At 40.9% G+C, this 17,024-nt stretch overlaps 1 protein-coding gene across 3 annotated transcripts in view; it reads right to left on the bottom strand.

Annotated features, from left to right (window-relative positions):
- Nucleotides 1-4,263: 4,263 nt before the first annotated feature.
- ITGA9 (integrin subunit alpha 9) overlaps nt 4,264-17,024 on the bottom strand; it is a 291,928-nt gene continuing 279,167 nt past the window's right edge. For all 3 annotated transcript variants that reach the window (XM_007057218.4, XM_043540653.1, XM_043540651.1), the window contains one exon: nt 4,264-8,257. In XM_007057218.4, coding sequence (XP_007057280.2) covers nt 8,159-8,257 — 99 coding nt within the window. In that variant the 3' untranslated portion in view covers nt 4,264-8,158. The remainder of the gene's footprint in view (nt 8,258-17,024) is intronic.

Consider the following 17,024-nt stretch of genomic DNA (forward strand, 5'->3'; position numbering starts at 1 on the left):
TGTTAAAGTTTTACTATTTTGGGGAGGATTCAGAAGTGCTCTTAATCCTAGTGGTGGGCCAAGTTATTGGTTGTAGCATGGGAGTCCTGAACACCACATTGGACCCAGTTAAATGCCTGGTATGTAAGAGTAGGGAGTTGGGCGCATAACATCCTTCCCAGGGTTAAATAAATAAAGTTGTGTTCAGGCACTTAAAATCCAGCCCATGTGTCTGTTATTCATTTGCCTGTATGTCCTGATCACTTGTTAAAGTTTTACTATTTTGAGCCCTAATCCTATGAGCCCTGTGCTTGCATGAATGTCGGCGCAAGATCAGGGCCCCAATAATTAATTGTAAAATGAGCAAGGGAATGTTATCTCTATTTCATCTTTCTTAAAAATAATGGCTTTACAAATATACTATGTATAAATATGTAAAATTACAGGACATTATTACGTATTTATGGATGAATTAATGCTATTAGTTAAGATTGTTTCCTTCGATTATCATTATTAAATAGCTGATAATAGGCACATATTAGAAACTGAATAACTAAATCTATGGAAGTCTCAATTGCATTTTTCATTAATAAATGCAGGATCTGTACTTTTGGAATAGTGGCATTAGGTTATTTTAAAAACAGGAAGAAAAACATAGGGGAAAAAAGAACTGTGGTGACTTATCTTTTATTTAAAATGTACAGTGTCAATCATTACAAATATAGCTTGACAGAGATTGTACATCACAGCCCATGCCCCCTTTCTCTACAGTAGTATTGCTTATTATACAGTAACAGTAGTATCTAGGCTAGACAGTGTTCCTTAATGCTTTTTATAATGAGCCTGTTTTGGGGCTAGCGCTTTTAATGAATGTATTAGGACTGGTTGTCGCACACCGAGGTATATGCAGTGCAACCTAGTGGTCAGAACAGAGTTCTGGCCAAGTGATTGAAGCACAATCAGAGGGCAGAGCCAGAGTCATGCTCAGGAGACTATCCAATGGCCAAAGCCAGGAGTCAGAACAGAACAAAAGAGCAGAGCTGGAGTCGTGGTCAGGAGACAAGCCAGGCGTCAGAGCCAGGGGCTAGAAGTTAGGCGTTCAGAGATAGGCAGAGACTAGGGCTGCAGAGGAATAAGCAAGGAGTAGAGAAAGGGCCAATACAGGAAGCAGGTTTGGCGCAGCTGCTCGCATGGAATACACTTGGCTTAAATATGGATCCATTGGTCCTTCTGTCCAATCAGGGAGCACAGTCACTTAGTGAGGGTTTATTGGGCCAAGAGATCATTGGGTTGCTAGGCTCCTCCTATTCTCAGGATATCTTTGGTGAAATTTCTTCAAGAGATCAAGAGCGTGAACATTTTCTTGTGGAACCCAGGATTGCTTCTCTGGCCCATACCCCCTCTAGTCCAGGGGTTCTCAAATGTCATTGCACCGCAACCTCCTTCTGACAACAAAAACTACTACATGACCCCTGGAGCGCGGACTGACACCTGAGGCCACCCAAGCCCCATGGCCTGGGGGGTGGGGAGGGGGGGCAAAGCCTGAGCCCCACAGGGACAAAGCTGAAGCCCAAAGGCTTCAACCCCAGGCAGGGGGCCTGTAACTTGAGCCCCTCAAGTTTCAGCTTTGGCCCTGAGCGGTGGAGCTCAGGCTTCAGCCCTGGGCGCCAGCAAGTCTAAGCCAGCCCTGGTGACCCCATTAAAATGGGTTTGTGACCCACTTTGGGGTCCCAACCCACAGTTTGAGAACTGCTGCTCTAGTCTAACAGATACCGGAGCTTCCCTCTGACTCGCTGGGAGTTGAGGACCTGATGGACTTTGTATTCCTCCTATCCATGGACAATTACTGGGGGTGGAGGAGGGGTTACCTAGTCAGGAAAAAGGTTGTTGATGAATGGCTTGAGGAAAGAAACATGAAAGGAGGCGAATCTTGAGAGATTCTGGGAGTTGAAACTTGAAGGCCACTGGATTTGTTTACTCCATGATCTGAAAAGGACCCAAGTTTTGACGGTCTTGGTGGAAGGAGAGTCTGTTCTCAGGTTCCAAGTAGAGAGCCAAACCTTTTCCCCTACTGCAATGCTTATAAGTTACTTCTTAAGTAGCAAGTAAGTGCTTCTTAAGGTCCTGGTGTGTTTTCTGCAGGTGAAGGACCAGGTCTCTGGTTGCTGGGATGGCAGAGCTTTCAGGCAGGTCTGGATGGAATCAGGAATGAAAACCAAAATTTGCAAAGAATAGGGTCTGGTGGGTTGAAGGGTGGGACGAGTGGGAGCCAATCAATCTCATGGAAATTCAGAAAACAGTTTACACACTGCACCAGGTTCTGGTTGACTCTTTCAGTTTGACCGTCAGTCTGGAGGTGGTAGGCTGTAGAGGTGCGGGGCTTGGTGCCAAGAAGGTGAAGACATTCCTATCAGAATTGAGAAATAAATTGAGGGCCTGGATCTGAAATGATGCATGTCAGTATGCCATAGTACTAAAAAACTGTACTCCAGGAAAGCTTGCACGGTTTATTCATGGAAATAAAATGGACCATCTTGGTCAGAAGGTCCACTACAGTCAGGATAACTGAGTACCCTTAGGAGCATGGTAACTCCACTCTAAGTCCATTGAGAGGGTAGACCCAGGCCATGGAAGGGTGGGGAGAAGCTGAAGGAGGCCCACAGATTTGGCTTGCAGGTTCTTCATATTGGTGCAGAGGTCACAGGACCTAACATAGTTTTTAACATTTCATGTTTAACAATATGTAACAGTGAGGGGTTCAGAGGTAGGCAGGGACTAGGGCTGGAGCACAGCAGGCAAGGGGTGGAGCAAGGGCTGGACTGGAAGCAAGTTTGGCGCAAATGCAAGGGTGGAATGCATCGAGCAGCCCCTGTCCTGCTGTTGCTGCCAGGCTTAAATAGGAATCTCTTGGCTCTTCTGTCCAATCAGGGAGCACAGTCACTTAGTGACAGTCTATTGGACCAAGCCGAGCTCACTGGATTGCTAGGAGACCGCACCGGGAGCCAGCTGAGTTCCTGCACTAGCAGTGATTAACAAATCTAAAGACGTTTTGAAATTCAGCTGAGGTTAGTGTCTATAAATGTAGATGCTCAGACTAATTGCATTAGTCTGGAATTTTTGGCTGGACCAGGTTCTCATGAGATTTCCAGGACTTTCTGGTTGTGTCTGCAAGCACAGTATTGGTCACAGAATGCTGGTATTTCTCTTTTCTCTTCTGTTTACAGAATCATTGGATTTCATAGAGTTCATGTCATCTAAGGCTTTCAAAGTGTGTTGCAAAAGAGAGATATTATCCCATCTTTACAGATGTGCAGACTCCTCACTTCTAATCTCCTGCTCCAACCACTAGACATGCTGCCTTCTGTAAAACAGGGCCTTTTTTTTCACCATGGGAGGAACTTTTGGGACCTTACAGTTTCAGGTTCACTTCAAAGATTTTTCTTTTCTTTTTTTTTTTTTAAATGAAGATTAAGGCCAGTTCTTATTTTATTAAATAGATTTCACTCTCCTTGAAATTATGAGAAAACTCTGAAATGAAACCCAGAGAAAGAAAAGTAAAAAAAAAAAAAAAAAAAAAAGTAATAGAAATGAAAGGACAAACAGGGCAACCAAACGAGTAAACTGGCTTGATAAGCCAGACAAAAACAGTTTTTACTCATATACTATGATATCGAAGGGAGAAGGGTGGATTGAGCTAAAGAAAATCTTGCTTTTAGATTCACAATTTTCCTAAATCTGGACTAAAGTATAAGTCTTGACAAGCACACTACAATAATTTTTAAAATTCATCCAAGTTCATACTTAACTAAAATATTGCTCCATTGACAGAGTTGTCCTTTCTGAGCGGCCAGTTCTCCGGAATGAGTTTGGTTTGATGAAGCTAATGTGATACTATCAAGCATAAAATTAATGGCAATGGGCTTTATCGTTTCATTGGATTTACCATAATGTAGTCAAATTCCCAGTTTTTCATCAAATAAATATAGAAGATTACCTTAAATTTCAAAGAGTATTAACAGTAATGCAAAACATTCAAACTTTGAACCCAATCCTGCAAACACTTGTGCCTGTGGCTTGCTTAACTTTACTCAGGTTAGTAAAATTAACTACATAAGGGTTCGTAGGATCGGAGCCTAATCCTGATTTAAAACATGCATAGACTTCAATAAAAGGCTACCAATACCAAAAATAAATAAATAAGTGGGTACGCAATTAGGAAATGTTTTTAACTAATCAAAAGCAAAATATTTGAGTTGGACAAAAGCGATAAGAATAGTCATGTTATTAGAATAATTTTGTAGCCACTTTTTATTCCCCAAAAAAGTTGTAGTTTTGTAAACCTGACATTTCCAAAACAGTGCAAGTGAATCAGAATACAGATGCACACCTAGCTTCTAAATACAGGTGACACTGATAATAGTGAAACACATTCTTCCACCAAAAATTCACAAAAAGAAATTTACAATTTTACAATACACAAGGAGTGAAATTTTAAAAGAAAAAAAAAAGAGTGAAAATGGTGCAGGTACCCTGCTGTATATGCAATTTCATGCTCCAAAGCAGTTACACTCTTCATGCCAGTTTAATCAATGTACAGTGTGAGCCAATTCCTACCCTCATTTACATCCAAGCAATCCCACTGAGCGTATGAATTTAAATGAAGGCAGAAGTTAGGTCTATGATTCCCTTAAATCCTTTAGTGAAAACAACATATATATTCCATTGTCACATAGATAATATCATGCCTGAAAATTGTGCAAGATTCCAAAATGTGCCCATAAACAGAAGACATTCAAAGAAAGATGGCACTAAGCATTATCAAACGCAGCCTTTGCACTTTGAGCCAATTCCATTTACCTGAACATTCTTGATTTCAAAGAGGGTCCTTCACTATTTGTTTACATTTCAAAGTAGTAAGGATTTTGTTACCCTATATATTGGGTGCCATTCCTGCAGCAGCGTTTAAGAAGTCATCTCTTCCCCCATCACCTTTGCCCTAAGGCAAGACCTAAGCACTCTTATCACTTATTTGCTAGGTGTTAAGCAGTGCATAGGCCCCACACTAGCCCTCTGCGCAGAGGTGAATTTTATTCACTGAGTTTTGTCTCAAATCTTTCTCTGACTGTAAAGGAGAGTCAAGGGTGCTTGACACCTCTAAGGGGGCACCCTGATCATGGCAGAAACAGCCCTAAGTGATTTATATCTTTGTGCTTCCTTGTGAAAAAAACAGCACACCTTTAGCACATATCTACTTTATATACGTATTTGAAGTGTACTACGTTTTCATAAGGGTTTGGTTTTCTTTTCAGAAGTTGATTAAAACCAACTGATACTTGATCAAAACCTGTCGGTTTAATGAAATTTGAATTTATTATTTTTAAATATGCTGTGTCCTAGTGTATTTCATGGGTAAATCTTACCATCCTAAGTGGAACTAGGGAGCAGTCACAGTGGAACGTGCCAAGAAACTGATAGAGAAATTCATGATGAGCTCATATAGAAAAACTAAACCTTTTGTGACATCTGAACCACAAAATACCTAACATCACACAGCAGCTAAGATCCTCTATGATTTGATTATTTATGGTATATTGTCACTAATCTAGCCAAACAACATCATTTTGTATGAGTCAAGAGACATATTAAATATCTTTATTATTAAATAAGGATCTCTCTCCTTCCCTCCATATCTTGACTTGACCTAGGCAATCCCTTATACTGCATCTATTCTCTCTCTTCTATCCAGTCCCTTACAACAACACACCTTTCTCAGTCTGTAGCCTTCTTCAGTACTTTATCAGTACAAACAGACACATGTAGCCAAATACACTCCTGGCAAAAGTACTTTGAAGTCAGTGGAATTATACCAGGGATGAATTTGGCTCAAGTCTAGGATACTAAATAGTGCAATAGGAGACAATTATCCTTTGGCTTTGTGCTCATTAAAAAATAATTTGTAGCTTTCTATAAGTGATCATAGCAATGTTCTTGCTTACTGGATCCTTTCATGTTCTGGCTATGTGGTCATGTGCTACACCGAGGCTTGGTCTACATTACCAACGTATGTCAGTATAACCACGTCACCCAGGGGTGTGGAAAATCCCCACACTCCAGAGCGATGTAGTTATACTGACCTGACCCCTGGCGTAGACAATTCTTGGGGAGGTGGACTACCTCAGGGCAGTTGTGCCACCGCAGCGCTGTAAGAGTAGACAAGACCTAAATCTGTCTTATTTATACTTCTGTCATCATTTTGGGAAATGCAGCTGAACATACTTCCAATCCGACATAGATAAGAAGGCCCTTCAGTGACAAAGTTTAGAGTGGATACAACATTATCTCTGTCTCCTTCCTTAGAAGTTAAGATAGATAAAGTTGCTACATGAAGTATCAACCTGCATCCAAATAATAAGGGCACATAAAAAATGCACAAGTATGGACACGGTTCATATTCTGTAGTTGGAAATGATAGTGAATTTGCAAAGAAAATGCCTTTTCACAAGTGTAAGGATCAGACAAGTACGCATGCAGATTTCTTGTTTATTCTTTGCATTCAGGTCTTTGGTGTTCCTGCAGTACTCTTTCATCATGCCGCAGTAAGACACCAGTCATGATCTTGCTCCTTTTTCATCTCCTTCTAACACACAGGGCTTGATTCTCCTCTCCCTTACATTGATTTTACACCAGCATGTCAATGGAAGTGCTCCTGATGTATTCTGCTGAAATGTAAGAGCAGAAGCAGACTAATAACGTCTATAAACCGGTGGTGTACCAGTAGCACTACTTCTAGCCAGATACCAGACAGCTCTTTGTATGAACATGGCTGAATTCATTAGCACAGAGTTTCTTCCAGCCCAGTAAGAAATCTGCTGAAGAATTATTTGAGAGTGAGGGTCTGCATTTTAGCAAGGCCTGTGCCAGAATTCAACTCAGTTTTTAATACTAGATGAAGGATGACAGCTAGTATTAAAGGCATCCAAATATGAAACCTCAAGATTTAGAAATACATCTAACTTGCTCATCTATCTAATATGGCCATTATTCTAAATATTATCATGTAAACAATCTTGTAACTTGGATGTATAAAATTTAGATGGCAGGCATAATGGTCAGACCTTTTAGCCTATGTATCACATAGCTTGGACAGCAACATGTGAAACAGATTATGACCATTAACAATATCAAAGACCATCTTTTATATCATGAACTTTTATATAACTAATCCCATTTTTAACACAAGGTAATTAGTTGATGCCTTAGTGGTTGGCCCAATTATATCCTTGCAGTATCTTGATTGCCCAAATCTTGCCTATTGTCAAAGGTTTACAGATGTGGGAGACAGAGTTGGCCACAGGAAGACATTCTTCACTGCTTTCTTCAGTGCAATATGCCCTGTGATTAAAAGGTTATATTCCTGAAATACAAGAGGCAATGTGGAACTATAATTCTTGTTACTTGGCTGTGAGTAATTGTTTTCCACAGCTCAGATTAGTAACGGATAAATTCAAATGCAGAAAATCATATGTGAGTAATACTTTAGGTTTCTTTAGCTCATAACTCAAAAGTCAACTTCAGCTTAAAAAATGTGAAAAGACTGGCTTATTGCCATTAAATGGTCTATATACATTACAAAGCCTTGTGGATTTGCTATGTGAGGTTTTTCAGCTAGTTTCATCTGAAAGTCTTTTTTTTTTTTGCATTGAAGTTCAAAAGTACAATAAGATTTATATATACATATATGTATTTCCAAGGTTTTAGCCAGATATCAGTGCTTGAGTGAACTATATAGCTATTCAATAGAAACAATAAAACATCGATACAAATATAAAGACATAATCAGTATAAAAAGCTTATATTTATAAAAATACTTTTAGGTATCAGTCTTCCCCTGAGGGTATACCACATATGTTGGATTCATAAATATTGCTCTGCACTGCAGCTTGGTTACCAAAGTTCAAAGTTCAACTCTTACAGGAAATGTAAATCGCTCCAGTCACCGGACATGGCTGCAGTGGTTGCCTCAGGATATGTTCCCTAGCTTGTTAGGATGATAAAGAACACAGCATTAACAGGGCCTCCGAAAAATCTGGAGAAGATTCCTTCTTCCACATATGGAAGATACAAGAGCAGGACCAATAGGCTAGCAAGTGTGTGTCACATAACCCTTTTTTCTGGCAGTTCATTGATTTTTCTGGACCCAGTCCCAACTATCTTCATTCTCCTTCCTGTTCTTCTCAGCCTCAATGATTTCTTTGTATCTCCTGCGAAAGAAGCCCATCTGCAAATTGAAAAGAATTATCATTATAAATAATGATGTCATGAATTAAAATCTATCCTGGTTTTGATAAACAATTTGGATCAGATTCTAATCTCATTGGTTTAAAACTGGAAGGTTATTGAAGTCAATGGAGTGACACCTGATTTACATTAATGTACATGAGATCAGTATCAGGTCCAAGTTTTCATGAGTTCTCTGCTTCCTTTTATCTTAACTACTTTTGACAGAAGACTCCACTTATATAAAAAAGAATTTTAAAAAAAGCAGTTAAAATATTTTCAGAAAACAAAAATACTAAAAGTGGACTAAAGAGGCAGTATTCAGATCCAGAACCAGGTCAGATCTAGACTAGAATCTAGATATGAGTCTAAATCAGAGCTAGGGTTTGCCAAAATCTCATGAACTGTCCTTGGCAATTCTGGGCCAAAATGGCACAAATCTTGTGAGATCAGATGACCTTGCATTAATTTGATCCTCTTATGTGATGGAAGTCTCACAAGATCAACCACTTTCACAAGTTTCCATTTGTATCCAAACCAGAAAATAAGCTTTTTTGGGCCTGGGTCAGACACGGAAATCAGAATCTTAAGGGATTCAGTTTCCAGAGTCTGGAATCAGTCCAGATCTAATACCTATGTATAAAAATATAGTTTTGTCAATACTTATTGCTGAATCTTCCAGAAGTAGAGGTTCTCCTGGGTAAATATGGTAATCCCTGCCCATTTTGAATCAGGTAATTCATTACCCTGTGATCCTAGCTTACTGAACAGCTACTCAACGCAAGGCGTACACATTAATACATGCACACCAGTGGAGGCTGGTGGCTGCTGGAAGTGGGGAAGCTAACCTGACACATGGTTCTGAATATGCCGTGTGTCAGTTTTGCTGCCCCACTTCCAAGGTCACCAGCCTCCACTGGTATGCATGTATTAATGTATGCTCCTTGAGTTGAGTAGCTGTTCAGTAAGTTAGGATCACACGGTAAAGAGCTAATGGAATCCTGTGCAAAGGAGCATGTAACAGGTGCGTTGGCAGAAATCTTTAATTTAAGATTCTTTTTCCTATTTATGACCCACATAATGGGTCATACAGAAAGCAAAATATAGGCCTGATCCTACAAAGCACTTGACGAGTTGAACAACATTTTAAAGACAAAACCTTTTGAGCAAAAAATGCAGGTTCAGTGAAATGTTTTAGAAATCCATGTTGATTTCACTGAATTGTTCATTTCCAAAAAAAATTCTGAAAAAAAAATCAATACATTTTGTTTTGACATTTTAAAAATTAAACATTTTTATTTGCTGGTTTCAAATGACTTTTTGATTGAAAAATTTCTTTGATTTTACTTTTAAATAATTCAAAAATGTTTTAAAATGATTGAGAGAAAATGTAATGTTTCACTTCACCCAAACAAAAAATTTGTTTTGACTTTTTGATTCACCAAAAATGTTTGTTTTCAGTCCAATTTGAAACAATTTTTGTCAACTTGTGGAAATTGCCACTTAACTGAAGACTCCTTTATTCACTCAGCTCTGGGTTCTGAACACCAACAGTGACTTCACTGAGAGGTAAGGCTGCACAACAGATGTTCAACACTTTGCAGGACTGGGCCCCACTTCTGCCTGTCCTCTCGTGTTGCCTCCTGTTTCACAAGTATTGGTAATGCAATGGTTTTCACATCAGTTTTAACAGTATCTCTCAACTCTCTGTTCTGTTCTGTTTTTTAAGCCTTCTACGTAAACAAAATGGATTTTAATACTAGGTTTTGGTGAGCATTCAAGAACAATTTCCAAACTTAGCAGCATGCCATTGAGATCAGTAAGTCAATATTTTATTAGTTATAATTAAACATTTATGTAACTATAAACCTGTATTCTCAACTCCTGCAGGGTAAAAATTATGCTAGTCAGTTATTAGCATCCTCTATTCACAAACTAACTTAAGAACATTTTACACTGTTATGTCACAGCTACATTTCTGTTAAATGTAGCTTCCTAGTTCAAATTCTTACTAAACTGTATTTTCTACAAATATATTTTAATCTCTGGGATCTGGAAGTCTCACACTCCCCCCCGCCCCCCCCCCCCCCCCCCCCCCCCCCCCCCCCCCCCCCCCCCCCCCCCGCACTAGACAGACAGGTGGATAAATTGATATTATCCCAGCTTTACAGATAAAGTAACTGAGATAGATCAGTAAAGTGACTTTCCCAAGGCCACACGGAGATTTACAGTTAGAGCTGGAATTAGAACTCAAAAGTTCCTAGTCTTGTGCACAGTGCACTCGATCTCACCTTCCCTTCAGTCATCATCAGCAAAGTGTTAGGTCTTGTGCTCAGCAAGACGAATCAACATACATCCATTAAAAGAAAATCCACTCATTCATATTTCTGGAGGTGTTCTCTGAAAGCTTATTTTACAAGTGTGGTTCTACTCTGAAAAATGACTCCATAAAAATGGCATTGTAGGTGTTTCTTATCTCTCACTGTCTTCCAGGTTAAAACAAAACAAAACAAAAACACCCACAACTTTTTTTTCTAAGTGCCTGTCCTTCAATCTCATTCTATGACCTGAAAGTCAAGCTGAGTTCTTTCCTTTTCGCACATCATCGCCAGTAATAAAGGTTTTGCCATTATACTTTCATCTACACTACTCAGTAGTGCAACCTCATTGAGGGCACAGCTTGAAGACAGTGACAACAGTGCAAACCCAGTGGCATCTTCCCATGGATATCAATGATCTTTGGATCAGGCCCTTATGGTTAATTGGAATCAATGGCAAAGCTCCAATGAACATTTTTGTGGATAATGCACAAAAAAGAATAGAATCCACTTTCCTCTCTCTTAGCTGTACTGGCTCTGCAGAGTTAACAAAAGTTAGCAGTAAGGGTACTTTTTTTTGGTCACAAGTCAGTAGATATTCCAAGGAGTCAATGTGTTGATTAAGAGGGTGCCATTTTTATATAGTTAGTTATCAGAGCAGACCTACACATTCAGCATTTTAGAACTTCTAGAAGAGAAAACTGCCATGGGACCCGTTTTCCTAACATTAACATGGACAGTTCAATTTACAGCTTTTTAAAACAGGTTTTAAACCCTAAAGGTTTCCATCCTTCATACAACCACATCATTGGAACAATAAAACCCACACTTGAAGTTATAATCAGAATTATAGAAAGGCTTTTTAATTTCCTCCAGGGCCAAACAAACAAAAGCAAACTCTTTCCCACTGTTATTTTAATAAAAGTTGTCTGTTTGTGAACATCTGCTTCAGGAATTATCTTTAAAAGTTGTGATAGTTCTGGTATTTTATTCCTTCATTACTGGATAAGGAACACTTTTGTAAGGCTTTCCAGAAGGAATAAAATGAGTTGAAAACCTTAATAAATATTAACAAAGCATGAAAACCAGAATCCACAGGTTATTCTGCTATGAAATCAGGGATGCTGGAATAATTTGTATAGTGGGGGTGCTGAGAGCCATTGAACCAAACTGTAAACCTGGATATGACGGAAACCACTTCAAGCCAGGGGGTGCGGCAGCTCCCCAGCATCCCTAGTTCCAGCACCTACGTATGAAATTGTATATATATTATTTGCTGTAAGTCTGTGTGACTGCTCCAAAATCATGGGAGGAAAATTAATTAAAACAAAGGGAAACACACTGGGAGAAAAAAGAAAAGCTTGGATGTGCAGATTGGATGTGACCATTTTTTAAAAAGACTTGGGTTAGGGATTGGCTAAGTATGACATCCCCTAAATGGTAAAGTTTATGGGACAGTATAAGCTAATGCCCACATATCACTGTCAGTAGAAACATGCTAGCACTCCACATCATCACAAGGAACTTTCTTCTGCCTCATGTTAAAACCTCAGCAACACTGACCAACATTCAAGGTTGACATATGTACATAGGTTAGGTATGTGATGAGTTATACAGAGAGCATGAGTTCATAATGGTGGGATGGGAGAAGTATGGGGAAAAGGAAGGAGAAGTTAAGGATCCAGGTGAGAGGGCAAAGTGGGGAAGGGCAGACAGGTGATAATCAGTCAAAATCATTGGCTGTTGCTAGTGGAAGCACTGGGAGAGCTAATGTTCTGCTGGCTCTTGTGTCACTAGGGCAGAAGAGATAGACAAGATGGGTAAGGTAACATCTTTTATTGAACCAACTTTCGTTGGTAAAAGAGACAAGCTTTCGAGCTCCACAGAGCTCTTCTTCAGCTGGTCTCTCATGAACAGAAGTTGGTCCAATGAAGATATTACCTCACTCACCACGTGCGTCTCATATCGTGGGACAAACATGGCTACAACATGCAAACAACATAGGGCAGAAGAGTTTGTCTTCTGAAGATACTGCCTCTCTCTTGCTTTCTGCAGCTGAGCCTGGGCCTCCAAAAGAGCTCAGAAAGCCCTGTGCAGGAGGAGGATTCTATGAGACCGCACTGCTGGGACCAAGAGTAAAGAGTTGTGCCTGAGTCTCATGTGGAGGCAGGAGAGTGATCAGACTGTTTTATATATATTGCTCCAGGTCAGTTTGGCGGGAACTGTTTGTTTAGGTTATGCACTCCCTGAGGTTGAGATGGAAGAGAGGAGTGGTGGGGAGAACAGTTTCTGGGAATAATATAGAGGAATGTAAAGAAGAGGGAAATACATTGTGAGAGAGGAAAAAATGGGAAAGTAATTACGGGGAGAGAATACAGGAGAGGAGTGCAATGGACAGGGAGAGTTCGGGGGGCAGCTGAAGGGTCATAATGGTAGGAGAGAGGTCGAACGATGAGGGCCCAACAACCAATGACAGTACAGGAAAATGAAAATCCAGAGCGCAAGTTTCAGAGTTGAGTGATTGTGATATGAGGAACCTGTGAAGATCCTTCTGAGTCCAGTGCTCTGGGTCCATTCCTTTGGGTCAAGTCAGGTGGCTGGAAGGCCCAGACAACTTTCAGAGCCTTCAGCTAGTGGGTGCTTAGGAAAAAGAACCCCAAAGGTCTGGGGCTTCTCAGGCTCCATCTTCTGTAATCTCCTTCTGGCAGCTGCTATGGAGAGTAAAGGGAGGCTGCACGGCGCAGTGCACTAGGCTGTCTCCTCTACAGATACATCGACACTGCATGCTTCTTCTGGTGGCATGTAGAGCTCATGCATGCATCGAATAGAGTAGAGACACACCTAAAGGGCGTGCGTATGTACACTAGTACATACCCTATAAAGCTGTCTACTCACCCAAGCCTGCCTCCCTGTTTACACTGCTATTTTTAGGCTTGTCATGTCCCGCTACCCTCCCTGCTGGAGGAGCCTTTCCCCATGCTGGAAAAGACTCTGGCAGTGGAGAAAGACTCTGGCGGAGGGGGCGAGGCAGCAGGGAAAGACTCCAGTAGCTCCCCACTGCTGGAGCCCTTCCCTCCACAAGGAAAGACTCCAGCAGTGGGGAAAGTCTCTGCAGGGGGTGGCAACAGGGAACGCCTGCAGTGTGGATGTAGATTGCTTTTCATGCCAGCATCAGTGATGTGCAGTATAGTCTTTGTCCAGTGTGGTGTGGAAAGACAGTGACTTGAAGAATTTGAGAATCGTGGCACAATCCCAAAGTTTTCCCATATTGCAAATCTCACTAGCAATAGGTAGAGCCACCCTCCCAACAGAAGGAGCAGATATTGCTCTCATCTCTCTTCTTGAAAGTTCTGCGAACCGACCAGTATCATCTCTGCTGTATACAGACTGAGGTTCAGCCAACTTGCTCTCAGCCAACTCCTAGACAATTCCAGAGAAAATAAAAAATGCTGAGCCAGGCTTTCCCAGCATGGAATAATGATGACACTGCAGTCCAGTCCATCTCACTTTCTTCCCTAGCAGCTTCCCATACATCCTGGAACTGAAGCTGGCGTAATCTTGTGCTTGGATTTTTCCGTCTGAGATTGTCACCACTTTTTCCAATGCAAGGTCTATTTAGTTACTGGAGTATGTTTGTTGTCTTCTGGTGTAGTCATGCTGCCCTCTACAGCATTTCCTGAGCAGAAACTTGAATGTACCTCATGGAAATAAAACTTTAATTTTCCATTTAAAGCAATACAGAACCAATGCTCCCTACAGGCTGGTGAACTACACAAGTTAATTCTGAACTTTATTCATGTCACTCCACTGCACTGTCAAATTGTTGACATCATCTGCAATTCTGAGGTTTGTCTTTCACTAAAGTGCATTGCTCCAGCTTGTTGTCAAGTCAGGCTTTTGTTCCTTTTAGAAAAACAAAGATAACTCATATCTTAAAGATCCATTTTGACACGGATTTCCTCCGTGAGCATGGAGATACACAGAAAAGAGGAATGAAAGAGGTTCCTGTGAGTTAAAATGATAAATTGCTACCTTCTGTCTGCTGCTTGATTCTGTTCTCCCTTCTGCTATTTCCCAAGAACAGAAAAGGTCAAATCAATGACCTACTGCAACTCAGTATTTTTCTAACAATAAACACAAATGTTTAAATGGCATCTCCTATGGTCTCATCCTGTGGTTATCCTACTAGGAAGCCAGTGACAAGCATGTTTGGATAGCAAGTAAATTATAAAATGTGAATGAAGCTCTCTCACACACTTGAAAAAATAGAGTTAATACGGCTAGCAATAGGTGACATTGTGATATTTACTGCAAAGTAACTTTACATAGAGTTTCTTTGATCACCAACTAGACTTGATCTCAAGAAAATTAAAAAATGCAGTTTTGGTCCTTAGCAAATAAGGTACTGATTAATATACTTTGAGAAAAATTGGACTTTTTCCAACGGCATCACATATTACTAAAAGTCCAGCAAAAAAAGTAATATAGATACAGACAGGTAGGCACTGATATAAAAACTATTATGGCTTATATTAAAGTACCCACAGAGATAGGGACCTGTTGTGATAACAGGACCAACAAATTTTTCCTAATTATAAGCTCAACTGTAAAAAAAAATGAGTGAAAGTTCATAGATTGTCACAATGGCTTGTTAGATAAAATTGTTCAAGAAAAGGTGAAGGAGGAGACAGGAGGACTGAATTAATGTGAACAGAAAGGGGTTTTACTGATACCACTCAAGGACCATGTTAAGATTATGACTGGTAAATAAGAAAAGTAGAGGACTGGAAATTAATGAACCAAAACTGATGTGTTGGCAAATAGGCCCACTGGTGGACAAAATAATGAGAGGATGGACTATTTTACCCAACACTCACTTCTGGAGTTCTTAAAAACAAAAGATTTTTGGGAAAAATTAACAGAAACAGCAACTGTCTGCCAACAACCGCTGCAGTATCCTTTATCATCCTGGCTGCCACCCTTACGATTTCCTGGGACCCCAGGCCTTCCGTGTCATAATCCTGATTCCTGAGAGATGTCCTAACCAGACCAGGAGAGAGAGAAGGACCCAGATGACACCACCACCTCCACTGGCTCTGGCTAAAACCCAAACACCACCTGGAATGGGAGACTTTGTCTTCTCCCTCCCTCCCGTGAACTTTTCCTTCCCCATCTTATTTCCTTTGTTTCCTCTCTCTCTCTTTTTGCCTTCTGTTTAATAAGAGTCCTACTTAATTGGCTAAGTACACTGCTGTGATCCTGTGACTAGAGAGGCAACTAAATGACCTAAACAGCCTAATATTGGTACAAGTTTGTCAGGTCTCAGAATGGCTGATAAGAATCCTAGAATCATAGAAGATTAGAGTTGAAAGAGACCTCATGAGGTCATCTAGTCCAACACCCTGCTCAAAGCAGGACCAACCCCAACTAAATCATCCCAGCCAGGGCTTTGTCAAGCTGGGCCTTAAAAACCTCTAAGGATGGAGATTCCACACCTCCCTAGGTAACCCATTCCAGTGCTTCACCACCCTCCTAGTGAAATAGTTTTTCCTAATATCCAACCTAGACCTCCCCCGCTACAACTTGAGACCATCGCTCCTTGTTCTGTCATCTGCCACCACAGAGAACAGCCTAGCTCTATCCTCTTTGGAACCTGCCTTCAGGTAGTTGAAGGCTGCTATCAAATCCCCCCTCACTCTTCTCTTCTGCAGACTAAACAAGCCCAGTTCCCTGAGCCTCTCCTCGTAAGTCATGTGCCCCAGCCCCCTAATCATTTTTGCTGACTTCCACTGGATTCTCTCCACTTTGTCCACATCCTTTCTGTAGTAGGGGAATCAAAATAGGATGCAATACGCTAGATGTGGCCTCACCAGTGCCGAATAGAGGGGAATAAACACTTCCCTTGATCTGCTGGCAATGTTCCTACTAATGCAGCCCAATATGCAATTAGCCGTCTTGGCAACAAGGGCACACTGCTGACTCATCTCCAGCTTCTCATCCACTGTAATCTCCAGGTCCTTTTCTGTGGAACTTCCACTTAGCCAGTCAGTCTCCAGCGCATGGGATTCTTCCGTCCTAAGTGCAGAACTCTGCACTTGTCCGTGTTGAACCTCATCAGAATTCTTTTGGACCAATTCTCCAATTTGTCTACGTCACTTTGGGCCTTATCCCTACCCTCCAGCATATCTACCTCTCCCCCCAGTTTAGTGTTATCCATGAATTTGCTGAGGGTGCAATCCATCCCATCATCCAGATCATTAATGAAGATGTTGAACAACAACGGTCCCTGGACCGACCCCTGGGGCACGCTGCTTAATACAGGCTGCCAAATACAGGAGCCATTGATCACCACCCACTGAGTCCGATGATCTAGTGAGCTTTCTATCCACTTATAGTCCATACATCCAATCCATAGTTCTGTGCCTGTGTTTTTCCAGCAGTGAGGTTGCA

The sequence above is a fragment of the Chelonia mydas genome, chromosome 2 (genome assembly GCF_015237465.2).
Source record: "Chelonia mydas isolate rCheMyd1 chromosome 2, rCheMyd1.pri.v2, whole genome shotgun sequence".
In the NCBI taxonomy this organism is placed as follows: domain Eukaryota; kingdom Metazoa; phylum Chordata; order Testudines; family Cheloniidae; genus Chelonia; species Chelonia mydas.